General features: G+C 43.1%; 1 protein-coding gene across 1 annotated transcript in view; it reads right to left on the bottom strand.

The window, feature by feature from the left end:
• The window catches only part of ptprt (protein tyrosine phosphatase receptor type T), a gene marked incomplete at its 3' end in the record, with an annotated part of 182,030 nt that overhangs the window by 35,425 nt on the left and 122,852 nt on the right, over positions 1-23,753 (bottom strand). Inside the window, 4 exon segments of the mRNA XM_083771503.1 lie at positions 1,887-2,059; positions 6,989-7,018; positions 15,240-15,272; positions 19,704-19,845. Of these exon segments, the coding sequence (XP_083627629.1) occupies positions 1,887-2,059; positions 6,989-7,018; positions 15,240-15,272; positions 19,704-19,845 (378 nt within the window).

Here is a 23,753-nt window from a genome sequence, read left to right as displayed (position 1 = left end):
AGTATTAGTCTTATATTGTGATATTGATGTAGGGATATGGATGGTAATCAGTATTAGTCTTATATTGTGATATTGATGTAGGGATATGGATGGTAATCAGTATTAGTCTTATATTGTGATATTGATGTAGGGATATGGATGGTAATCAGTATTAGTCTTATATTGTGATATTGATGTATAGGGATATGGATGATAATCAGTATTAGTCTTATATTGTGATATTGATGTAGGGATATGGATGATAATCAGTATTAGTCTTATATTGTGATATTGATGTATAGGGATATGGATGGTAATCAGTATTAGTCTTATATTGTGATATTGATGTATAGGGATATGGATGGTAATGAGTATTATCCTTATATTGTGATATTGAAACAAAGGCTCACGGTAATCGTTTTTAAATGAATGTATAGGTGACTTTCTGATCAGAAAGACCTCACAGACACTCTAGTGTTATCGTATCGTTATGTATCGTTACACCCCTACCCATTACCAGAGGCATCATCATCATCATTTTTCGACCGCGGTCGAGATGACCAGAGGCATATACAGTACTAATAATAATAATAATAATAATATTATTATTATTATTATACAGTAGGCAGTAGCGTGAGGCTAGTGCCAGAGAAATGCAACATAAACATAGAAGAAGAGCCCTCATCCGGCCGAACCCTCCATTGTGGCTTCAGGCTCGCTCACGGCCATGATCTGCTGTCCCGGACTATTATTATGCATAGCGCGACCTCACATTAATGTTTTATTGAGCTCTAAACATAGTCTTTTATCTCAATCTGAGCCCTAAAATGCTATAGACCGTGTGTGTGCGCATGCACGAGGAGATTTAAATGACTACACACCATGGGATCCACCGGAGGCTAATGATGGATGCTAAAAAAGGCAAATAAAATACTATTAGCTCTTGGTTAAGTGACATTAAACAAACCCGAGATGTCTCATGTTGGCAAAGGAGATTGCAAATAAATAATCGTGGGATTGGCATAGATTCTGTAAATTCGGTTTACGTCTGCGTTGGGAGAAAAAAAAGATGAGTAAAAAAGCTGGTAGTAAAGTGAGTAAATAATAAATGAATACCCTGGCAGTTAACGTACATTTATATACGTAGCAGGTTATTTATAATACAGATGGTATGATGTGATTGTTGGTCATACTTCTCACATCTATCTATCTATCTATCTATCTCACATTCCATTGAAGTCCTGACAATCTTCCTATAGTGTTGTTGAATAACCCCCCCAAAAAAACTTTATGAACATAAAAAGGAAATAATAATGTTTGTGGGAGGAAGGTCTCAGGGGGGGAATAAACTGGAGCTTTAAAGAGCCGGCAGCCTCTTTTTATGAGGATTATAAAAAGTCAAAATGTGAGCTAAGCAAAAAGTGAGTGAGGAGAAGGCTAATTTAAGAGAGGAAATATGGACCTTTATGTACTGCACTTTAGAAACACTGTGCGTGTGTCCGTGTGTGTGTGTGAGTGTGTGTGCATGCGTGTGTGTGTGTGTGTCCTTAATGGAATATTTCTTAAAAGGTTCGCTATTAGCCTGCAGTGACCCACACTCTCTACGCACACTCACACTGGGGGGCGGCGGTGGCTCAGGGGTAGAGTGCCTGGATGGTAACCGTAAGGTTGCCAGTTCGAACCCGGGCTCCCCCAGAGTTACTGTCGAAGTGTCCTTGAGCAAGACACTGAACCCCTAATTGCTCCCGATGTGCTAGTTGGTGCCTTGCATGGTTTCCGCTGCCATCGGTGTATGAATGGGTGAATGTAATGCACAATCTCTGTAAAGCGCCTTGGATAAAGGCGCTATATAAATGCACCATTTACCATTTACACTCACACTCACACTCACACTCACACACACTCACAGAAGGCGGTGAGGTCGGGGGTGGAGGTGGAGAAGGGGTCGTCCTTCCTCAGAGTTCCTCCCAGCTTGGATGCGCTCTTCTGGGCCGCGGTGGAACACGACACCGGACCCATCTCCCTCTGCTGGGCCGCGGTGGAACTGCATGCCGACTCCTTCTGCTTCTTGGCCAGCTTGCTGTGCGCACGCACGCACGCACGCACACACACACACACACACACATGCACGCACACACATCACACATGCGTACATACACACACAAAGGGAGAGAGAGAGAGAGAGAGAGCATGTCAGCTAGGTGTTTTATGGATGGTTCGACTGGCAGGAGTGCAGATGTAAATTTACATTTTTATATCATAATATATCAGCCGTTCATCTGTGTATGACACACACTCACTTAACGCACGCACGCACGCATGCACGCACGCACACACATGCACAGTGGGTTTACAGTGCACTGTTTAGTAATCAGAACTCAAGAGGTTCATTTTATTTTGAGTATCTGCCGATAAGGATTTTTCCCAATCCTATAGGCTATTTATATTTTCATTGAACCATATCACAAAAGTACAATATACAAAATCACAGACGATATGATGTATATTTTGATAGCATATGCCTCTCTACATATGTCATGATTGTACACATAGCCTAACACTTCAGCCTATAGTTCACAGGCAGGGAAGCCTGAGTGAAGAGCCCTGCAAGAAAAGACACATCAATATCCAGTCTAATATCATGATATGGATAATGGATATAATATTGATACTAGGGATGTGCCGATCACATTTTTGTTTTGCCCCGATTTCAGATCACGTGATCGGAACGGGACAACCTATAACCATAACTAAAGAATGCATAGTCGCTTTGACAATATGTTTCATAGTAATAACCTCCATCTGCCTCCGTTTTAGCTACGTGGCAGTGGCTGGATTAGGATTATCTATGGATTTACTCTGTCCGAAAATCAGTTAATGTCATTGTTGTTTATTTTATAATTTTTTTAACGGCAAATAAAGTATTCTATCCATTCTATCTATCTACAATCCCATAGATCAAGACATCGCCTGGACAACGAATTAAAACATTAATGAGTTAGTTAGTTAGTTAGTTAGTTAGTTAATTCATTCATTCATCCATCCATTTGTAGAAGGTGCCACAAACGGCAACAGTTGTCAATCCTGGGTATGCAGCCTGCCTGCCTGCCTGCCCGCCTGCCTGCCTGCCTACCCGCCCGCCCGCCCGCCTGCCTGCCTGCCTGCCTGCCTGCCTGTCTGTCTGCCTGTCTGTCTGCCTGCCCGTCTGTGTTAGCTGTTTTCTTTGTCTTCATTTTTAACTTCCAGTTGTCACGACAACAAACAAACACAGCAGAGCGATAAAGAAACATGTCCGTCTGGTGTTTTCAGACGTTTGTTTCCAGTTCTTTCAGTAAAATGTTGTGCTTCAAGTCTCAGCGGGAAGACAGATGGTCACACTATCATGAAATAAAGCCTTTTGGAAAACAAAACATACTGATGGATGTAGCCCAGTTGACGCAAGACAATTCACCCTAACGTTTAAACAAAAAACTTTTCTAAATTGTGTCTTTTTTTTGCTCCAGTGGGAAATTTTCCATGACAGAAAGAAAAACAACTAAACGTGATTTGTTTTTCACATTAAGTCTGGACCACTTTCATACAACGAGCCTTAATTACGTGATTCAGATTCAGAAAACTGTATTGATTCTGAAAAGACAAACTGATTTTCACCTCATGCTGTGAATACATGATTCGAAAATTATGATGACTAGGATTAGATTGGCACGCATGCTTTGCTCAACTCACTGAGTTCCACAGGGAATTCAACCCTCAACCCTGTTCCATGGTACGATGATTTGGACTTATAAAACGCCTACATACATCCATCTCTGGCCGCTGTAGGGTCTGTCCCATCTTTTTGTCCCGCAACACGTACCGTATAATAAACTACACACTGTAGGATCAGGGGTAGGCTACTCAATGTGAGGCCCGGGGACCCCACGGGTCCTTATAAGGGTTCCAGGGGCCCCCAGCAAAATGAGTTAATATAGCATCATCTATTAGGGTATTTATTTATTTTATCTGGAAAAAAACAGCAACATTTTTGTAATAAGTACGACACAGATCTTCTCTGTGGCCAATTACATTATCCCACGATTTTGTAACCCATTTTCTCACCCAGTGTCAATTATCTAATCCTGGGCGCTACACTTCCTCTGCCAACCTGGGGGGCCAGCGAACTGACCTCATGCTCCCTTCCCTTCCAAGCTGCTGGAAGGGAGTTTGACAGGGGGAGTTTCCCTGGTTGGACGTAGCGCGTGGAAGGAACACGTTATTCCCACCAGTTCCTTTCCCCTCCATCAGGCGCCCCGGCTGGCCAGGGGGAGGCAGTATAGAGGCCAATTACATGCTTGACGAGAAACTGTGATGCACGATTTTAGTGAAATACTTCCTTCACTTTAATACAAATTAATACTGTCTATAACAGACAATAACAAGACAGTGTAGGAGAGACAGGACAGCTGAGAGGGAGACAGTGTAGGAGAGACGACAGTAGGACAGCTGAGAGAGAGACAGTGTAGGAGAGACAGACAGTAGGACAGCTGAGAGACAGACAGTAGGAGAGACAGACAGTAGAACAACTGAGAGGGAGACAGTGTAGGAGAGACAGACAGTAGGACAGTGTAGGAGAGACAGACAGTAGGACAGCTGAGAGACAGACAGTAGGAGAGACAGACAGTAGGACAGCTGAGAGGGAGACAGACAGTAGGAGAGACAGACAGACAGTAGGACAGCTGAGAGGGAGAAAGTGCAGGAGAGACAGACAGACAGTAGGACAGCTGAGAGACAGACAGTGCAGGAGAGACAGACAGTTGGATCTGGCAGTGAGATAAATACTCTGGAGAAATCCCCCACACAGATTGAATTTATCTGATGCCCAGTCACGACTGTGTGTGTGTGTGTGAGTGTGTGTGTGCGTGTGTGCGTGTGTGTGTGTGTGTGTGTGTGCGCGCTCGCGTGAGTGCGTGCGTGCGTGTGGTCTCGACCACTGCAGTGAGGACAGCATAATAACAGTGTATGTGTGAACGCCTCCATACGTTTCATAAGATGGACAGAAAGGTTTTGTCTGGAAAGTAACAGCATTCACTTTCCAAACGGTTCACTTGGCTACGTTGTGTAGTGTAGACGTAGACACACATCTACAGATTTCTGTGTGCTATATACCCACACAGCGGTGAAGAGACATCTCAAACTGAATGAAAAAATGTTAGATGTTAAAAGATGTTTTTGGCACTCATTTTGGCGAGGCTTTGTCCAAAGCGTGTTTTGCTATACTTTCCATTGGTTCAATATTTTCTAAACAACACACAGACGTAAAGGGTGGAGTTAGGTGGTTTCCTCCAGACAGCGATGATTACGGTTCTTAGTCTGTTCTGTGTGTCTGATGTGTTTTTGTTTGTCTTGAAGATTATTATTTTTATTATGTATTATTTATTATGCTGCTGTAACGCCTCAATTTCCCTTCAGGGATAATAAAGTATATCTCATCTCATCAACATGACAATCTAATTCATGTCCCAATTAAAACAGTTCTTAATTATTCACTGCAAGAACAACTTCTATTAAAAAAAAGTAGATCCTGGCTATACCAGGGAGAGAATCTTCCTCCTGACAGAGAAACTAGTGCCTGTTTATTCAGCCAGTCTGTGTTAGACGTACACTTTTTCCCCAAATAAAACACATCGATAAACTAAACTTAACTGGTAGCTCAATCTCACGGTAACTAAGACATCCCTTGTAAATTGTTAGCCTAGCTACTTAGCCTCACAGCCGAGAATCGTGTGGAATCTGGAACCAATAATTCTTCATAAGTATAGTGCTCATCTTGAATGCTGTCATCTGGAGGTGTCGATTTGAGAGCTTGTCTCACGTCAAGTTCTCAGCCCTGGGGTGTCGATGGTTTGTTTATACTCCTGGGTGACACGCCCAAAGGACATTTACATGCAAAGGGCCAGTGGATCAAAGGGCTACAGTGATCTACCCCGCACCCCGCACCTCCCCCGCAAGGAGTGGACAACCCTCAACCGCCTGAGGACGGGTGTGGGACGCTTTGGTTCATCCATGCAGAAGTGGGGTCTCACAGACAGTGCCCACTGCGAATGTGGGGACCCCTTACAGACTGTTGAACATGTGCTGACCAGCTGCCCTATCTACCGGCCACCGAATGGCGACCGTGGGCTAATTGACCTAGACAATGACACACTGGCTTGCTGCAACGGAGCTGAAGGTCTAAGGACATACGACAGAAGAAGAAGTGATCTACCTTCCAGGGAGTGGCCACGGGCCAGTCTGGATCAATGTGTATTGTAACTCTTTTTAAACCAGTTCGATTTCAATGTAACTTGGTCATTCCCCCTGACAGCGCAAGGCCGTCAAAGGTGAGCTTATGCTGTAAACCTGTGCTGTGTACTCTGAATAAACAACATCGGAACATCTCTGATCTGCTGTCTGCCGTGTCACTACTCTCTCCGTGTTTGGGGTCGACCAGATACCACACAAGCAATGGGGAGCGCTTGTTTTTTGTATTTTCTACAAGCCTTGCCTGAAGCCCCAGTCACTTACACGGGCAGTGTTTTGAAGGTTGGGGCTTGTAAGTAAAACAAGTGCTTCCCTCGATCAGCTACAGATATGCTGGATCACCGTAGTAACAAATAATGTACCTTTTATTCATACAAGCTGTGTATGAATAAATATGTATTTTATCATGTCTACTAAACAAAAACCAGCCAGTCAGAATCAAGGATTGAGACTTTCCATTTCAGAATGTCAATTCATCATGACATCAGGAGCAGTAACAGACTTTTATAATTAACCATGACTAATAAAACATAAAATACCTAATAAATAAATAAAATAATGCTAGTATGTTAATAAAAACAATGTGGTACATTATGCATCGCTGTTGTCGAGGAAGGCACAGCATGTTGTCAGGAGGTAATTGCAAACACACAGATCAGATGTATACATGTGAGTATAAGACAAGCAGGAGGGTGATTCCTGGGTGTTTATAGTTTGTAAATCTACTTACAGGTAATATGAGTAGGAATAAGCATGTCTTCTGACAGCGTGGTGAGATGAGGTGAAGGCAGGAGAGACAAAAATACCAGGTTAGTACGAGATTCCACTGTCACCTGAATAGATTACAATGTCATCTGCATAGAGTGCTATGTCATCGGCATAGGGTGCTATGTCGTCTGCATAGAGTGCTATGTCGTCTGCATAGAGTGCTATGTCATCTGCATAGAGTGTTGTTAATTACATATCCTGTTGCGTGTTTGTGTGTGATAATATAATAGCATTATAGGAAGGCAAGAGAGAGAGAGAGAGAGAGAGAGAGGGGGGGGGGGGTAGATGAGGGAATGGATTTATGTCAAAGTGTCACACCATCCTGAGGGGGGGGGGGGGGATAGATGAACACCATCCTGCTATTCAGGGACATGCGGCAGGGAGCTCCGTTGGGGGGAAAAAATATGTCAAAAGAAGATGCTAAAAAAAAGAGATAAATTATGATTTAAAAAAATCCAGTTAACATTGAAGTGGACGGAGGGGAACCATTTCACTGCCGGACCATTTCCTGTTTATTCATCGCCTATAGGAACCGAGAGCTAACCAAACGCTTGTGAATACGGCATTCAATAGAAACCTATAACAAAACTAGTTCTTGGCAGTCTGGGTCATTTGGCCAAAACTTGTCTATCTCGTTCTTCACAGTTAATGAGTTTTAATAGTCAAGCTCCCTCCCAGCACCCCCATTAAATTCGTCTGGAGCCGCTGCTGTCCCGGTTCAAATCTGATTTATTTGGGGGTGGTGCATTTATCCAAGGCGCTTTACATAGATTGTGCATTACATTCACACATTCACACACCTTTACATAGATTGTGCATTACATTCACACATTCACACACCGATGCCGGGGGAAAAAATGCAAGGTACCAACCTGCACATCGGGAGCAATTAGAGGGTTCAATGTCTTGCTCAAGGACACTTCGACGCTAACTCTGGGATCCCACAGGGATCAAACTGGGAACCTCACGGTTCCCACCCGGCTGCTCTACCGGCCACCTCCCCCCCCCCCCCTATGAAATATGATTTATTTGGGATGGGGTCAACTGTTTCAAAGAACCGTTTGAGAAGCATTATTTGACTGTTTGCCAGTGTGAGCAATCTGCCAGCTGGACCTGACAGCACATTCTCCGCCTCCTTGGTGAGACGTCCTTCGTCTTCACATTTAAAAATGACATCAAGCTCTTCCTTCATCTATATTCTATTATATTTCTCATACGTATCGATCCTTGTAACTTATTTTGGAGACTTAAAACGGAAATCAATCCCATGGCCCTTAAAAATAACCCCACGGTCAAACAGTTTGCTTTCCGAGTGCCCGTGTGGAACACTGTGTGTGTGTTTGTGTGTTTGTGCATGCGTGCGTGTGTGCGTGTTGGCAAACCCTGCCATGCACACTTCCTCTAGTAAGAAACACACACACACGCGCACACGCACACACGCACGCACGCGCACCTCTGAGGTTGTATAGGTTTCGTTCCAAGTAGAAAGTCAAGAAGGACGACAGGAAGATCAATATGTATCTTCCTGTTTAAAGAACTGCACACTCACTGGATTCTATAACACCTGTCTGTCTGTCTGTCTGTCTGTCTGTCTGTCTGTCTGTCTGTCTGTCTGTCTGTCTGTCTGTCTGTCTTGCCTGCCTGCCTGCCTGCCTGCCTGCCTGCAGAAAGCTGTACTATGAATTACTGCCTGTATCTGTGACAAACATTGCACATCTGACCTTCACACAGAAAACGGGCAGAAACCTAATATTCATGTCTTTTCATAAATCAACATTCTACACTTGATTGATTGTACTACGGTGTCACAGACACACACACACACACACACACACACGCACACACACACACACACACACACACACACACACACACACACACACGTATATCAAAAGTATCAGATCTACAAGACCCAAACGCAGAGCGAAAAAAAGAGCAAGAATCCCTAATGTCCGGTGTTATAGGGGTGCCGTGTCATTAGTCAGAAGGTTCATTGTTCCGAAATTACTATCCCTATCTCTAACCCTAACCTAAACCTAACCGCAAGCACGGGAGCAGTGCATGTTCGGACTAACGGGACTTCGGATCTATGGGCAGTTTCCGTTATAGGATCCTTCTAGAATACGAACATTTCTGATGCATTATCCTGAGTTTGTTGATATGCGGCATATTATGTAAAATATGAACTCAAAATACAAACCTGAAGACAATATATTGTACTAGGATATGAGCGTAATTTTATTTTTTGTCATGTATGTGTTCCGAAAATTGGTTTGTAAGCCAGTTCCTTTCAGAGTTGCATTGTAACACAGTTCTGTTTACACATGTCTTCATTCCCCATTTAATTGTACAAATGTACACATTGTTTTGTTTTGATAGTTCCACTTTTGTTTTCTCATGCCGAAAAAGCAGAGAGAGAGAGAGAGAGAGAGAGAGAGAGAGAGACAGAGAGAGAGAGAGAGAGGAAAAGAGGTAAGCATGAGAGATAAATATTTGAATAAGTTAAGCTGACGATGCAAGTTCCTAATCACTCACACGCACACACGCGCACACACACACACACACACACACACACACACACACACACACACACACACACACACACACACACACACACACACACACACACACACACACACACACACACACACACACACACACACACACACACACAGTGTCATTCCACTTGGCCTTGAACAGTGGCCTCCATCTACACCAGAAACACACTCGTTAATTCCCATGGTGACCATTAATTGCTAACAGCCTGTGTTCTCCTGTCACACACAGCCATTAAACACACTCCCGCAGGCACACACGCAAGCACACATGCACTAGCTGCACACACGCACAAACACACACACATTCCGAGGAGGTAACGTTTATTTCCTAACATGTATTTTGCTCTGGTATCCAACTACAGTATTTCCTGGGTATTAACAGATGGCAATTCTACAACAGGTCGTTTCGAGGAAGCAATCTGATTGGTTGAAACGGCTTCTAGCCGTGGATCAAACCAGCACCATTCACCACCTAATCAATGCTCTGTTCTCCCAGAGCGCTAGCAAACTCGGTGGCTAGGCTAGCTAGTTTCTTGGGACATTTGTGGCCGTAGTGACTACATCTGTCATTAAAAATATATTTTCTTCAGCGATTTTCTTAGTTTTAAGGGTAACTGTTGTAGAATTGCAATATTACACTCGAGGGTGTGGTTTAACGTGATTATTGCCACGACAGTGATGCGGTCAGGAACGAGACGAAGTCGGGTTCCGCAAGCATCACTGAAGTTAAACCACAATCCCTCGTGTAATATTGCTTAAATATACAATGCAACCAGCATAATCTGTAAAAAATCGTAAAGATTTGGAGTGCAGTGATTTTTGTATTCTTTTCCAGTTTTTTATGAGGTGAAAGTACTTCAATAGACCCCTTGGTGTGGTTATGTCATGTGTTTATGAGGTATCAGTACTTCATTAGAGCCCTTGGTGTGGTTGTTATGTCATGTGTTTATGAGGTGACAGTACTTCATTAGACCCCTTGGTGTGGTTGTTATGTCATGTGTTTATGAGGTGACAGTACTTCATTAGAGCCCTTGGTGTGGTTGTTATGTCATGTGTTTATGAGGTGACAGTACTTCATTAGAGCCCTTGGTGTGGTTATTATGTCATGTGTTTATGAGGTGACAGTACTTCATTAGAGCCCTTGGTGTGGTTGTTATGTCATGTGTTTATGAGGTGACAGTACTTCATTAGACCCCTTGGTGTGGTTGTTATGTCATGTGTTTATGAGGTGACAGTACTTCATTAGACCCCTTGGTGTGGTTGTTATGTCATGTGTCTATGAGGTGACAGTACTTCATTAGAGCCCTTGGTGTGGTTGTTATGTCATGTGTTTATGAGGTGACAGTACTTCATTAGACCCCTTGGTGTGGTTGTTATGTCATGTGTTTATGAGGTGACAGTACTTCATTAGACCCCTTGGTGTGGTTGTTATGTCATGTGTCTATGAGGTGACAGTACTTCATTAGAGCCCTTGGTGTGGTTATGTCATGTGTTTATGAGGTGACAGTACTTCATTAGAGCCCTTGGTGTGGTTGTTATGTCATGTGTTTATGAGGTGACAGTACTTCATTAGACCCCTTGGTGTGGTTGTTATGTCATGTTTTTATGAGGTGACAGTACTTCATTAGAGCCCTTGGTGTGGTTGTTATGTCATGTGTTTATGAGGTGACAGTACTTCATTAGACCCCTTGGTGTGGTTGTTATGTCATGTGTTTATGAGGTGACAGTACTTCATTAGACCCCTTGGTGTGGTTGTTGTGTCATGTGTCTATGAGGTGACAGTACTTCATTAGAGCCCTTGGTGTGGTTGTTATGTCATGTGTCTATGAGGTGACAGTACTTCATTAGAGCCCTTGGTGTGGTTGTTATGTCATGTGTTTATGAGGTGACAGTACTTCATTAGACCCCTTGGTGTGGTTGTTATGTCATGTGTCTATGAGGTGACAGTACTTCATTAGAGCCCTTGGTGTGGTTGTTATGTCATGTGTCTATGAGGTGACAGTACTTCATTAGAGCCCTTGGTGTGGTTGTTATGTCATGTGTTTATGAGGTGACAGTACTTCATTAGACCCCTTGGTGTGGTTGTTATGTCATGTTTTTATGAGGTGACAGTACTTCATTAGACCCCTTGGTGTGGTTGTTGTGTGCACTGATGTCTTCCCTTTGTATTTAGGGTTTCTTCCGGGAGGCTGAAACCTTGACAGTCAAACATGCCAATGAAAAAAAAAAAAAAAAACAGTGATATAGTGACATCACAATATCTCATCCCCTCCCCTAACCCCTCCCCCATAATCATACAACACCAGCTGTGGGTGCGGTTTCAGTTCAGGTGGATCACAGCGTATCACCACCCACTGGGCAAACCAGGCATACTTAAAGTTTGCAAAAAAATATATGTTAATGACGTTTAGAAGCTTTAGATCACTTTCCTGGGGGTATTTATGTGTGTAATATGTGGTTTTAGTTATTTTAGATTGTAGCAGTGAGCCTGTTGTCTCTGATGTCATGGACACTGGTCTCACTACCTTCCTGGACTACAATTCCCATAATTCTTTGGTGCACTGCTCCTCCTTGCGGATAGGGGGAGAGCTGTCTTACTGAGACAACATGTAGTCCAGGAAGGAAGTGAGCCCAGTGTCCATGACATCAGAGACAACAGGCTCACTGCTACAATCTAAAATATCTAAAACCACATATTACATACATAAAGCCCCCCCAGGAAAGTGTTCTAAAGCTTCTAAACGTCATTAACATATATTGTTTTGCAAAAAGGGTGAAGTGTCCCTTTAATGAACTGTGGGGCGTGTCCACATAAAAACAACATTTTAACAAATACTGTACACTTTTCTTTTTTTAAATCTTCCTCCATATATAATAATAATACTTGATGATCATGTTTTAGAGTGGGAAAAAATCATGGCACTCCATCTTTAACAAATTGCATTGTGTTCAAACATACAATGATACATACATAATCTGTCTCCGAGTCACTAGCAAAATGTAAAGCCTTAACAGCGGGGCGACAGCCTGGTGAATGTTCCGGTTATTTGTGGGACTTGGCAACTGCTGGCGAAGAGGCGATATTCGAATTTCGATATTCAATGTTAATGTAACTCTGAGAGTGTACAGATGGAACCAAATGGACCCTAACGGGTCCATTTGGTTCCATTTGTACACTCTCAGAGTTACAGACCCATACTATCCATACTATCATTTAGCTGGGTACCCCCTGTAACCCTGGACCCCTGGGGGTCCCCGGACCCCAATTTGGGAACCACTGCATTAGACATATTATTATCTGCGTGGGATGCAGTGAACGAGTAGAAATGCATGCACACACACACACACACACACACACACACACACACACACAGCCTCAGAGGCAGACAAAAGGCAAAACAGACTCTCTCCGACAAAAGACAAGTCCAGCTAATTGTTTTGCCTCTTTCTTCCCTTTGTAATAAAAACTGGACGAGCTGGGCAGATTTGATGTGTTTATGAAATGAAAGTGTTTCTGAAGTCCCCACACAGAGCCTTTATGTTGTTCTTTTAAGAGACGTTGAATCAATATTGTTGAAATGAAATGTCAGCAGCTGAAGAGAAAAAACAATCACAACAAAGAGAGCTGTCTGTTGACTTCTTTTTTACTAATCTGTCAAGAACCACAGCGTGTGCGTGTGTGTGCGTGCATGCGTGCGTTCGTGCGCACATACTGAAAACAGTCTAGCACGTATGAACTGTGATTGAAATGCGCTCTGAGTTCGCCTCCCGTACTTGGCGAAGAAAACGAGGAAGTGAATCAACATGAAGATGCCTTTTTATTTGTAAATAGGTGTATATAAAATATATATTTCCCCTCAGATATCTTAGTTATGCCAGAATAAAAGATATAATCTTGTGCTTGTGGTAGTAGCGCGACACGTTGTGAACTTGTACATTTGCAATGTTATGCTATGTAGCCACTAGCCAGCCTTCATCTGCCCTCTCAATGCATATTGCCCCAGGGGGCAGATTAAGTCTGGCCCCTCTCAATGCATATTGCCCCAGGCAGATTAAGTCTGGCCCCTCTCAGTGCATATTGCCCCAGGCAGATTAAGTCTGGCCCCTCTCAGTGCATATCGCCCCAGGCAGTCTGGCCCCTCTCAATGCATATTGCCCCATGCAGATGAAGTCTGGCCCCTCTCAATGCATATCGCCCCATGAGGCAGATTAAGTTTGGCACCATCTAAATTGTGGGAGGAGCTTCACGGACCTGAAGTGGTAACGAGCCAACCAGATTCGTCTGGAACCAGGCTATAACCAACCAAAGCCCAATATGCAAATATGGGGCGGGGCATTGCGAGGTGGGGAAGGGGGGGATCACACCCGTGTGAAGTGAGGGGCACTCTAATCATCGTACATCATCATCATCAAGAATGGTGGTCCCTTATTGGCCAAGCCTTCCCACCAACATAAGCAGCAGATTGGTTCAGACATGCACAACCAATCATTGTCAATGGCACTTTGAATGTTTGTTCAGACAACACAAACATTAGACACTACAGCTGTTTATAGGAGGGGCTCCGAGAGGGCCGAGACTAATATCTACGCAGTGGAATTAGTATCGCTATGCAAGACTATTTTCAATGTGTTGGCCGTCGACTAAAACTAGGACGAAAAACGTTCGTCGACTAAAACTAGGACGAAAAACGTTTGTCGACTAGCTTTTTCAGAGGAAAACTGAATGGAAACTAAATGAAAACTAAGCTATGATGACTAAGACTAAGATTAAATATACTGACAATTTCGTAAACAAATGAAAACTAGACTAAAATGTTAGGAAGGGACTAGCGGACAAGAGATCCAGTATAAGTCATTTTACACTGCAGTGTAAAATGACTTCGTGTGCATGCTGAAAATAGCTGATCTACAAGCTCATGAGCTTTAATATAGATCATCTATTTTCAGCAAAAAAAAGAAATCAGTCATTATGACGGCATCAAGGCCCGCTAAAATGTTATTCAACTAAATCAACTGTATATTTAAAACTAGACTAACACAAAAACATTCCAGGTGACTAAAATGTAACTAAAACTGTTTCCAAGTGCATCTGAGCGTGGAATTGTCTGTGGGTGTACAGCGCGTTTGGAGAGATCCAACTGATCAGTGATAGTGGCTGCAGCAGGTGCGCAGATAGGGCGAGCTCCGCATGTGCACGCTCTAAAATAGATTGGTTCTATTCACGTGCACATTCTCTAGTGTGTGCCGTAATTAAATCCAATCATAATTAAATCCACCCACTGGAGAGTGTGTGTGTGCGAGCGCGCGCGCGCGCGCGTGCGTGTGCGTGTGTGTGTGTGCGCGTGTGTGTGTGTGTGTGTGTGTGTGTGCATTGTTTCAGCGTGTGCGTGCGTGCGTGCTTGCGTACGTACATTCTTGTGTATGCATGCATGTGTTGTGTGTGTGCGTGTGTGTGTGTGTGTGTCCATGTGCGTGAATGTGCATGTGTGTGTGCGTGCCTGTGTGCGTTAATTTGTGTGTGTGTGTGAGTGTGCGTGCGTGCGTGTGTGCAAGCGTGTGTGCAAGCGTGTGTGTGTGTGTGTATGTGTGTGTGCATGCGAGTGTGCGTGCATGTGTGTGTGTGTGTGCGTGCGTGCGTGTGTGTGTAGACAGTACCCCACACTCAGAGTTCTCCACGTGTGAATCTCTCTATCGGAGGGCGGGGCAGGTACAGGAGGGCGGGGCAGGAAGGGGTGGAGCCAAAGACAGGAAACAGGAAGATAGAGAGAGACATAACAGAACCGTGAGACTCGAGTCAGAGAGGTTAAAAAAATAAAAAGCGTGAATCTCCAATGAATGTTGTGTCTGTGACATGGCCTGTTACGGAGATGTCTGTGTGACATGGCCTGTTACGGAGATGTCTGTGTGACATGGCCTGTTACAGAGATGTCTGTGTGACATGGCCTGTTACAGAGATGTCTGTGTGACATGGCCTGTTACAGAGATGTCTGTGTGACATGGCCTGTTACAGATATGTCTGTGTGACATGGCCTGTTTACAGAGAGGACTATTAAAAGAGGAAAGGAAGCGAAGACCGTTCGGTGGACTCCATGTTGCTCCCTGGAAGGAAATAAACATGCGCAATTGAGACCAAGGAAGCTTGAACGCAGAAGTGTTGGCTGCATATAGCAGACCATTAGCACATTAACACACTTTCCTTCCAGGGAGCAACATGGAGTCCACCGTACGGTCTTCGCTTCCTAACCTCTTTTAATTAACCTTGTCTGTTACAGGGATGCACTCCTATCCTAGCCTGGCCTATAGCCAGCGTGCTTTCTGGTCTATAGAGGGGCGGGTCGCGGCTGAGACTTGCGCTGGATAAATATTGGTTCACTGATCTGACCCTCAAAGCTGGACATAGTTATAGCTAGTAGCGCCCCTCAAAAGTAACAACACAACAAAAATGTGATAACTGTAAATGCTGTATTTGGTATGGCTCTGAGCTTTGCTCAGAGTCACAGAGTTTGCCTGCTACAAATATCCCAACCATGCCTGCATGCTTGCGTATTTAGTGGACACATGCTAACCGTCCCAATGACAAATACAGTGTTACTGATGTAATGATGTGATGATTATAGATTAGATGCGTGCGTATTATTGCCTATATTGCATATTGACTATAGCTATAGAGTGTACTATGTGCATGCATAAAGCAGAATCGAGTGGCATAAAGCAAATCGAGTGGTAAAATTAGAGGCAAAGTGAGTTTAACGTTGTTTAATTTTAATCATTTAATGCAATATCATATAGGACTTTTCTGTTTTTGGATGTATGGGCTGTCAAGACCAGAGAGTTGTTTTTTGCCACGTTCCCGCATAACTTCCGAGTATGATGACGATGTCACGCGCATACCCTCAATTGTGTTTGAAATTATTCCAATCCGATAGACCTATAACATCTAAATCAGTCAGATCAATGTGTAAATTACGTAAGTATTGTTTTGTCGAGAGAGTGAGTGAATCAGTTTTAGGCTATCCATGTTTCACTCAAGAGTATAAAGGTAACCATTTCCTCGTTTGTGTGCGTAATCCAAGCTCACTGCAACAGCAATCGCCCTGCTCTTTGCCTCTTTTTTTTTTGTCAGTGAAGAGTGAATAAAGCTTGTTTTTATCAAAAACGTAATCTGGAAAGAGAGTCCAATCCCTAACCTCACAAAAATGTCTAAACCTGACCTTTAACTTCATTCATTCATTCATTCATTCATCCATCCATCCATCCATCCATCCATCCATCCATCCAGACAGTCAGACAGACAGACACTGTTTTATACTACAAACTAGAAAAAGAGATCATGTGTACCGATTTGCGTGAAATTTGGATAAAATCTGAAGGAGTAATAATAGAAAATGTGTTTTACATATGTCGGCCTCCTGGTGGCGCTATAAAGAGCAGATGTGAAAAATTCCAGACAAAGGTTTTTCCTTGGCCTCTAGGGAGTTGGCATACAAAGTTATCCACAGATCCGTGCAGTTAGAGGTAAAAACACTTTTCGGCCAGTTATAGCGCCACCTTGAGGCTGAGTTGAAATTGTTCATGTGGCATTTCGTCCTCGGCCTAGTGGGAATGTGGTTGCACAATTTTCACGGAAATCACGCGATGTGTTCATGATTTGCAGCATTTTGTTTGAAACTGAGCACTCCTGTGAACTTTGGAAGCCAATCTTAACCAATCAGGATGGAGTGTGAGAAATCTGAAAGACCGGTTTCGTTGAATGGCTCTAGAGAGACTGTGTACCAATTTGCGTGATGTTTGGACAAAATCTGTAGGTGTACTGTGCAAAAACTTGTTTTGCACAAAGCGGCCTCCTGGTTGCGCTATAACAGGCCGTTCTGGAAAGTTTGGGACAGAGCTTCATCGTTGGCATCCAGGGAGTGTGTGTGCAAAATTTGGCATCGACCGGGTTAACGGTGGCCGAGATTAGCTGCTCACGGACACACGGACGGACACACACACGGACGGACGGACGGACACACACACGGACGGACGGAGTGCAAAACATACTCTCCCCCCATGCCTTCGGCCTGGTGGAGACAATTATCTCTCTGGTCCAAGGAGTGACAAACGAACCCACACACACGCACGCACGCGCACACACGCACGCACACACGCACACGCACACGCACACGCACACACACACACACACACACACACACACACACACACACACACACACACACACACACACACACACACACACACACACACACACACACACACACACACACACACAGTGTGTTCCATTGTAGATAAGGAAAGTGTACAGCTGGTCATCTGGCGGTGAGTGTAATAAAAAACTAGCCACTACTCAGCCGAACTGCTTGTCACTGTGCACGTGCGTGCGTGCGTGCGTGCGTGTCAGAGTATTGTGCTTCTTGGCAATAACTTTCATAGCATTGAAAAGCCAGTTTATTTCTGGTGCATTTAACATGGATGAGTTACAGGCGTTGGTGTAATGAGCAGCACAGCTGCATACTGTACGTAACAGCTCGTTCTGTTGTTTCCCATGGTCTCCACGCTGACCCTGTACCCAAATAGAGACCTGTAAATGAATGGACTCGGCTGTTATTAGAATTCTTCCGAGTTCCGAACCCAAAAAGTAACCAAGAGATGTCGAGACCACAGCCGAACAGACAAGCAGGCAATTAGTCCAGTAATAATGCAATTTGACCTCAAACTAATTGCAAAAAAAACAAACTCAGCTGATGTTGCATCTTCAATATATCCTGAATTACAGAAAGAAAGTTGCCTGGAATTGTTTGAGGGGAAAGTGTTGAAAATGGCCTGTACAGTATGACCACCATAGACAAGGCAAATATTGTTGATCCTGTATTTTCCATAGATTTCCTGTACTATATGATCGGAAATACGAGTTCCGACCCCGAGCAGGACCCATAGATCGTGGCCCGTGCGCGCACAGAAACTTGAGGCTCTTTCTTGTTGTTGTTGTCTACACCATTGGTTCCCAAAGTGGGGTCCGGGGACCCCCAGGGGTCCTTGAGGGAGTTCCAGGGGGTCCCCAGTTTAATGATAGATAGTTATAGGAACCAAATGGACCCTTATGGGTCTGTAACTCAGAGAGTGTACAAATGGAAAAACAACAGTAGAAACCAACAAAAACATGTTGTATACCCTGCCCTTTTGTCTTCTAATTATTTGTTCGGACCCAAAAAAAAGTGTTCATTGTCATGAGTTGTCACCATCCGAGTTGTCTTTGTCCGAGGCTTACAGGTTTGAATAAATACTTCATGAAATGTCTATGGGAAAAATGAATGGGAAATTCTCTTCACAAAAAATAATAATAATAAAGAAAATAAAAAGAGACGTACAAAAGATACACAACATGTACGACTACGTTTTTTCTCTCCAATGGAAATATCCTAAAAAAACAGGGTCGTATTATAATCGGGGACTAGAGACTATTTGACATTCAATGTTCTCTTTCCACAAATGAGTCAGAATCAGAGTCGTCTTATACTCAGGACAATACGGGTACAATAAATACATATATTTATAAGTTATAAACAGCAAAAATGTCCTTGCAAAGTAGAATGGTGTGGATGGATGGATGGATGGATGGAGAATGGTAGAGAGGAAAAGAGACATATAGAAAAATGTGTGTGTGTGTGGGTGTGTGTGTGTGTGTGTGTGTGTGTGTGTGCGTGTGTGCGTGTGTGCATGCGTGCGTGCGTGCGTGCGTCAAATGTGGGACGAAGTCACTGTTTTGTGACAAGTTACAAGTATATTTACAAGTAAATTTGCTCTCGAGTGCCGAGTCAAATCCCGAGTCAAGGCTCACTTGGGGCCGGAGATGTTTCCGGACACCAAAGCAAGTCCTAAACATTTTGCTTCAGGACCCAAACAAGTCATAGACCTTTTCAATTCTGGTCCCAAACACGTCCCAAGCTTGTTGGAAGGTATCAGGTTATTACTTGAAAAGACTTGATTTCTCCGGTCAATGTATTTCTTTCTGTTTTTATTTTTATCAATAAAGTCTAACGTCACAAATCTGTGAACTGGATTCTTAAGTCCTCAGTGTGTGCGTGTGCATTGCGTGCGTGCGTGCGTTGCATGCGTCAGTACCTTCGTTTGAAGGTGAGGATGACTCCCAGCAGGATGATGAAGAACATGAGAATCCCGGCGATGACTCCGGCCATCTTCACCGTCCCAGCGTCCACCTGCTGCTCCGGGTGCTCCACCGAGTCGTTATCCTGCAGAGACGCACCTGAGACCAAGACGAGACCAGACACCACACGGCCAGGGGTTAACCCGTTTCCACCTGAGGACCATGCTACAATAATGTCTTCTAAATCATGACAGTTAACTGAAAAACCCTATACCCAGCAAGCACGGTCAGGACCTGGACGAATTAGTGACGTCTCTATTGGGGCCAAATCAAGTCAAACCAAGACTAGTCACATCTGGCCCAGAATATCACCTGATTTCAACCAACCAAATTCAACCAAATTCTGCCCACTAAGATGGACATCCCTGGATGAATCAGAGAGAGTCCGATCGACGCCAGATCAACTTAAGTCATGTCATAACTAGTCAGATCTAGCCCAGAATAAGCTATATTATTTTAACTGTTGAAGACGTCCTGGAAATGTCGTAAAGATCATCCCCATATGGGCTGTGATCTGGCCTAGTCCTGAACGTCACTGGAGTCATCATAACGTAATTTGGCTTCCTGGGTATGTTTCTATGTCAGTGTTATCAAATTTTCATGTCAAGGACCCCCAGAAATATATAAAGTATTTGGCCGCCGACCCCCATCTGAAAATATGTTGTTCCAACAGGGACCCGTCCAGAGGCAAAGATTTGAGTTCAAAATGTTCGCTGTGAAAGAATATATATTCAAAGATTTGAGTTCAAAATGTTCGCTCTGATATAATATATATTCAAAGATTTGCCCCACATTTTCACGATTTTTCAATAGCTAAAGTAGCCCAAACTTTTTCACGTCAAGGACCCCCAAATTGACACTAATTAGCCCGCAGACCCCCATTTGAAAATATATGCCAGAGACCCCCATAAAAGGAGATTTTTACGGCTCTAGTAGTGATTCTCAAACCATTTAATTTCATGGACCCCAGTTTGACATGCACAGACCCCCATTTAATGGCATTTCTATCTCTGGGAGCCCCAATTTATATTGTAAAATCAATGTTAATTTAACTCTGATGTTAATTTAACTTCCATTTGTACACACTATTCCATTTGTACAAAAAAATCGGAGACGCGTGGAAAAACAGAAAACGACACATTACGTTACTCTGTCATACTGTTGTACTGTGTACACAATTTATGTCAAACAGCACACGAGACCATCGACTTTCTCACGGTTCAGACGGTATTCGAATACGTTGCACGTTTTTTCCACTATCGCAGTTCGACATAAGTGTGTGTGGTCTGAGCAATCAGCTCGGATCACAGTGTTGCACGCCCAAGAACGAGTTTAGAGGGGAGAGGCAGTGTGAAGACTGTACCGAAATCCTCCAAACAAATTGTCCTCACGGCCAAAAAAACATTAGCAAATCTACAAGCTCACAGCGTGGCACAAATGGTTATAATCTGATCTGGTATAACTCTGGATTCTACTGGGAGACAGTTCTGGGCCCCATCCAGGACTAGAAGTATAAATTATGGAAACATTGGACATACTCCAGTAAAGTACAGTACTTGATTACATGTACTTGGGTTACTTTACACCAGTGGTTCCCAGGGGTCCTTGAGAGAGTTCCAGGGGGTCCCCAGCTAAATGATAGTTTGTAACCAAATAGACCTTTATGGGTCTGTAACTCTCAAGAGTAATACTGTATAAATTGGGGGTCTCAGAGATAGACACTAGCATGACTGAAGTCAAATCAGACAGAAGTAGCATGTGCTTAAATTCACATTTAGAAAATGTTTCAGATGTCAAACATTTCTGAGATGATGGAATGGTGAAGGATGATGATGGTCATGGAAGGGGAACCTTCTGAAAGCTTCATGGGCAAAGATAAACAGCAGTCAAAATGACGTCTCAGACATGCTAGTGATAATTATGCGTCTGTAGACTAATGCAGGTCAAACTTGAGAATCACTGCTAGAGACGTAAAAATCTTCTCTCATGGGGGTCCCTGGCATATCTTTTCTAATAATGGGAGTCCACGGGCTAATTAGTGTCGATTTGGGAGTCCTTGACATGAAAATGTTTGAGAACCACTGCTATACACCACCGGTTCAGACGTCAATGCACACCACGTTGTCTTCAAGGTTTTCTGATTGACTGTCTTTTAATACTCATTATTATACAGTATATTGATTAATATTTCTGCAGGGAGGATGAAGGCTTCTGTCAAAACGTAAGCTTATGCTGCAGCAAGAATTCCAAACTGTCTGAACTGACAGGAATGAACTCAGATTCACATTGAAAAAACACAGCGATGCCGTTAGCCTCAATAGATTGAAAACACAGAGCGATTTTCCACATAGACCCCCACCGGTTGGTTCCCAATGGGAACCGGTTCAGTTATTTTTGGTTCTTAGAGTCCATGAGCCAGAGCTCCAAAATTGGTGGCAGTAGACCTACTGTATATTAAATTGTTTATAGGATCAATACAAGTAAATTAATACATGATAACCCTTCCACAGTAGTAGCTTTTTCATATTTTCGATAATTTTGCATATTTTCCTACATAATGCCTCATTTGCATGTTTAAAAATGTAAAATTTGTAATACAAAAAATCATTGTCTTCGTTTTTAGTCTACTCAATTTAGTTTCATGGTGATAAAAATCTAATATACGTATGGTTTTGCACACTCAATTGACATTATAGCTAAGCCCCTCCCCAAACTTCTATGGTCCAATCACAGCTAAGCATACCATGGGTTAGACAAACCTCTCCACCAATAGTTTTCCTATATGATAAAACATTGTTTTAAAAAAAGAAATGTCACGCATATATTTTTCCATTGCATATGGCAGGACTTGTTGACGGATTTGGAAGAGATTTTAAAGGTCTGATTCCAAAAATGAACCAGTATTTAATCCATGATATTTACATTGGAATGAATGTAAGTGTCTAAGTGGGAGAGGGCGGGGCGTTGCTAAAGGTGAATTCCGTTCCAATTTTGGAGCTCTGGATCATGGACTGAGAACCAAAAAGAATTGAACCGGTTCCCATTGGGAACCAACTGGTGGAAAAGGGGCCTTAGAGATTTGGTAAAAAAAATAATGTATATGAATATGTTAAAGCCCTCCTATGAGACACTGCACTGCCCACAGCACTCCTATGAGACACAGACTGGTTTCTGAACTGCCCACAGTCCTCCTATGAGACAGATTGAGTAGAAAGAAATGGTGGTATTCTATCATGAACATACTGTAAGTGAGGACCAACTATATGAAGATAGGTTGAAAAGTGCAGTGAAGTGGTCCTTTAAGCTTGGAACCAAGCCTGGAACATAAAACATTCGATTCTGTGTTAAAAAAATAAAAATAAAAGTTTGAACAACCACAAAGAAAAGGTATTTGTTAAATATATATTAAATACTATTATAAAATATTAAAATATGTGTTGACGAATAATCAAATGTGTTATGGTTCACCAGGAGCCTGTATTGTATGGCTTGGTTCAAAGATTAAAGTAATTTATATAAATATTTTAGGAAGTCTTTATGGGGAAAAAATACATTTCTGTCTCTCCTATACACCGTCTCTAGCTGTCCTACCGTGTGTGTGTGTGTTGTGTGTGTTGTGTGTTGTGTGTGAGTGTGTGTGTGTGTGTGTGTGTGTGTGTGTTTATTTCCACATTATTCAGTTTTATTTCTTTCTTTCTCCTTCGGTATTAAATCAGAGAGCATTCTGGGTAAAACAGATATTAAAACCATAATCCAATGATAACACTGCTGCCAAGCCCTCATGAATTATTAATTACTGCTAGTGCGCGTGTGTGGGTGTGTGTGTGTGTGTGTGTGTGTGTGTGTGTGTGTGTGTGTTCATTCGAGTGGGTGTTATTGTGTGCACCTTGGCAAGTTTAAAAGGTTTTATACAGTGTGCTTGTGTGTGTGTTTATAACTGTGTGTGTGTGTGTGTGTGTTTATGTGTGTGCGCGTGTGTGGGTTGAGTCTCTGTGAACGTACGTGCG

The sequence above is a fragment of the Protomyctophum parallelum genome, assembly GCF_964188405.1.
Source record: "Protomyctophum parallelum genome assembly, chromosome: 8".
Taxonomy (NCBI): Eukaryota; Metazoa; Chordata; class Actinopteri; order Myctophiformes; family Myctophidae; genus Protomyctophum; species Protomyctophum parallelum.
The sequence above is the reverse complement of the archived record's forward strand: the minus strand, read 5'-3'. Positions and strand labels throughout refer to the sequence as shown.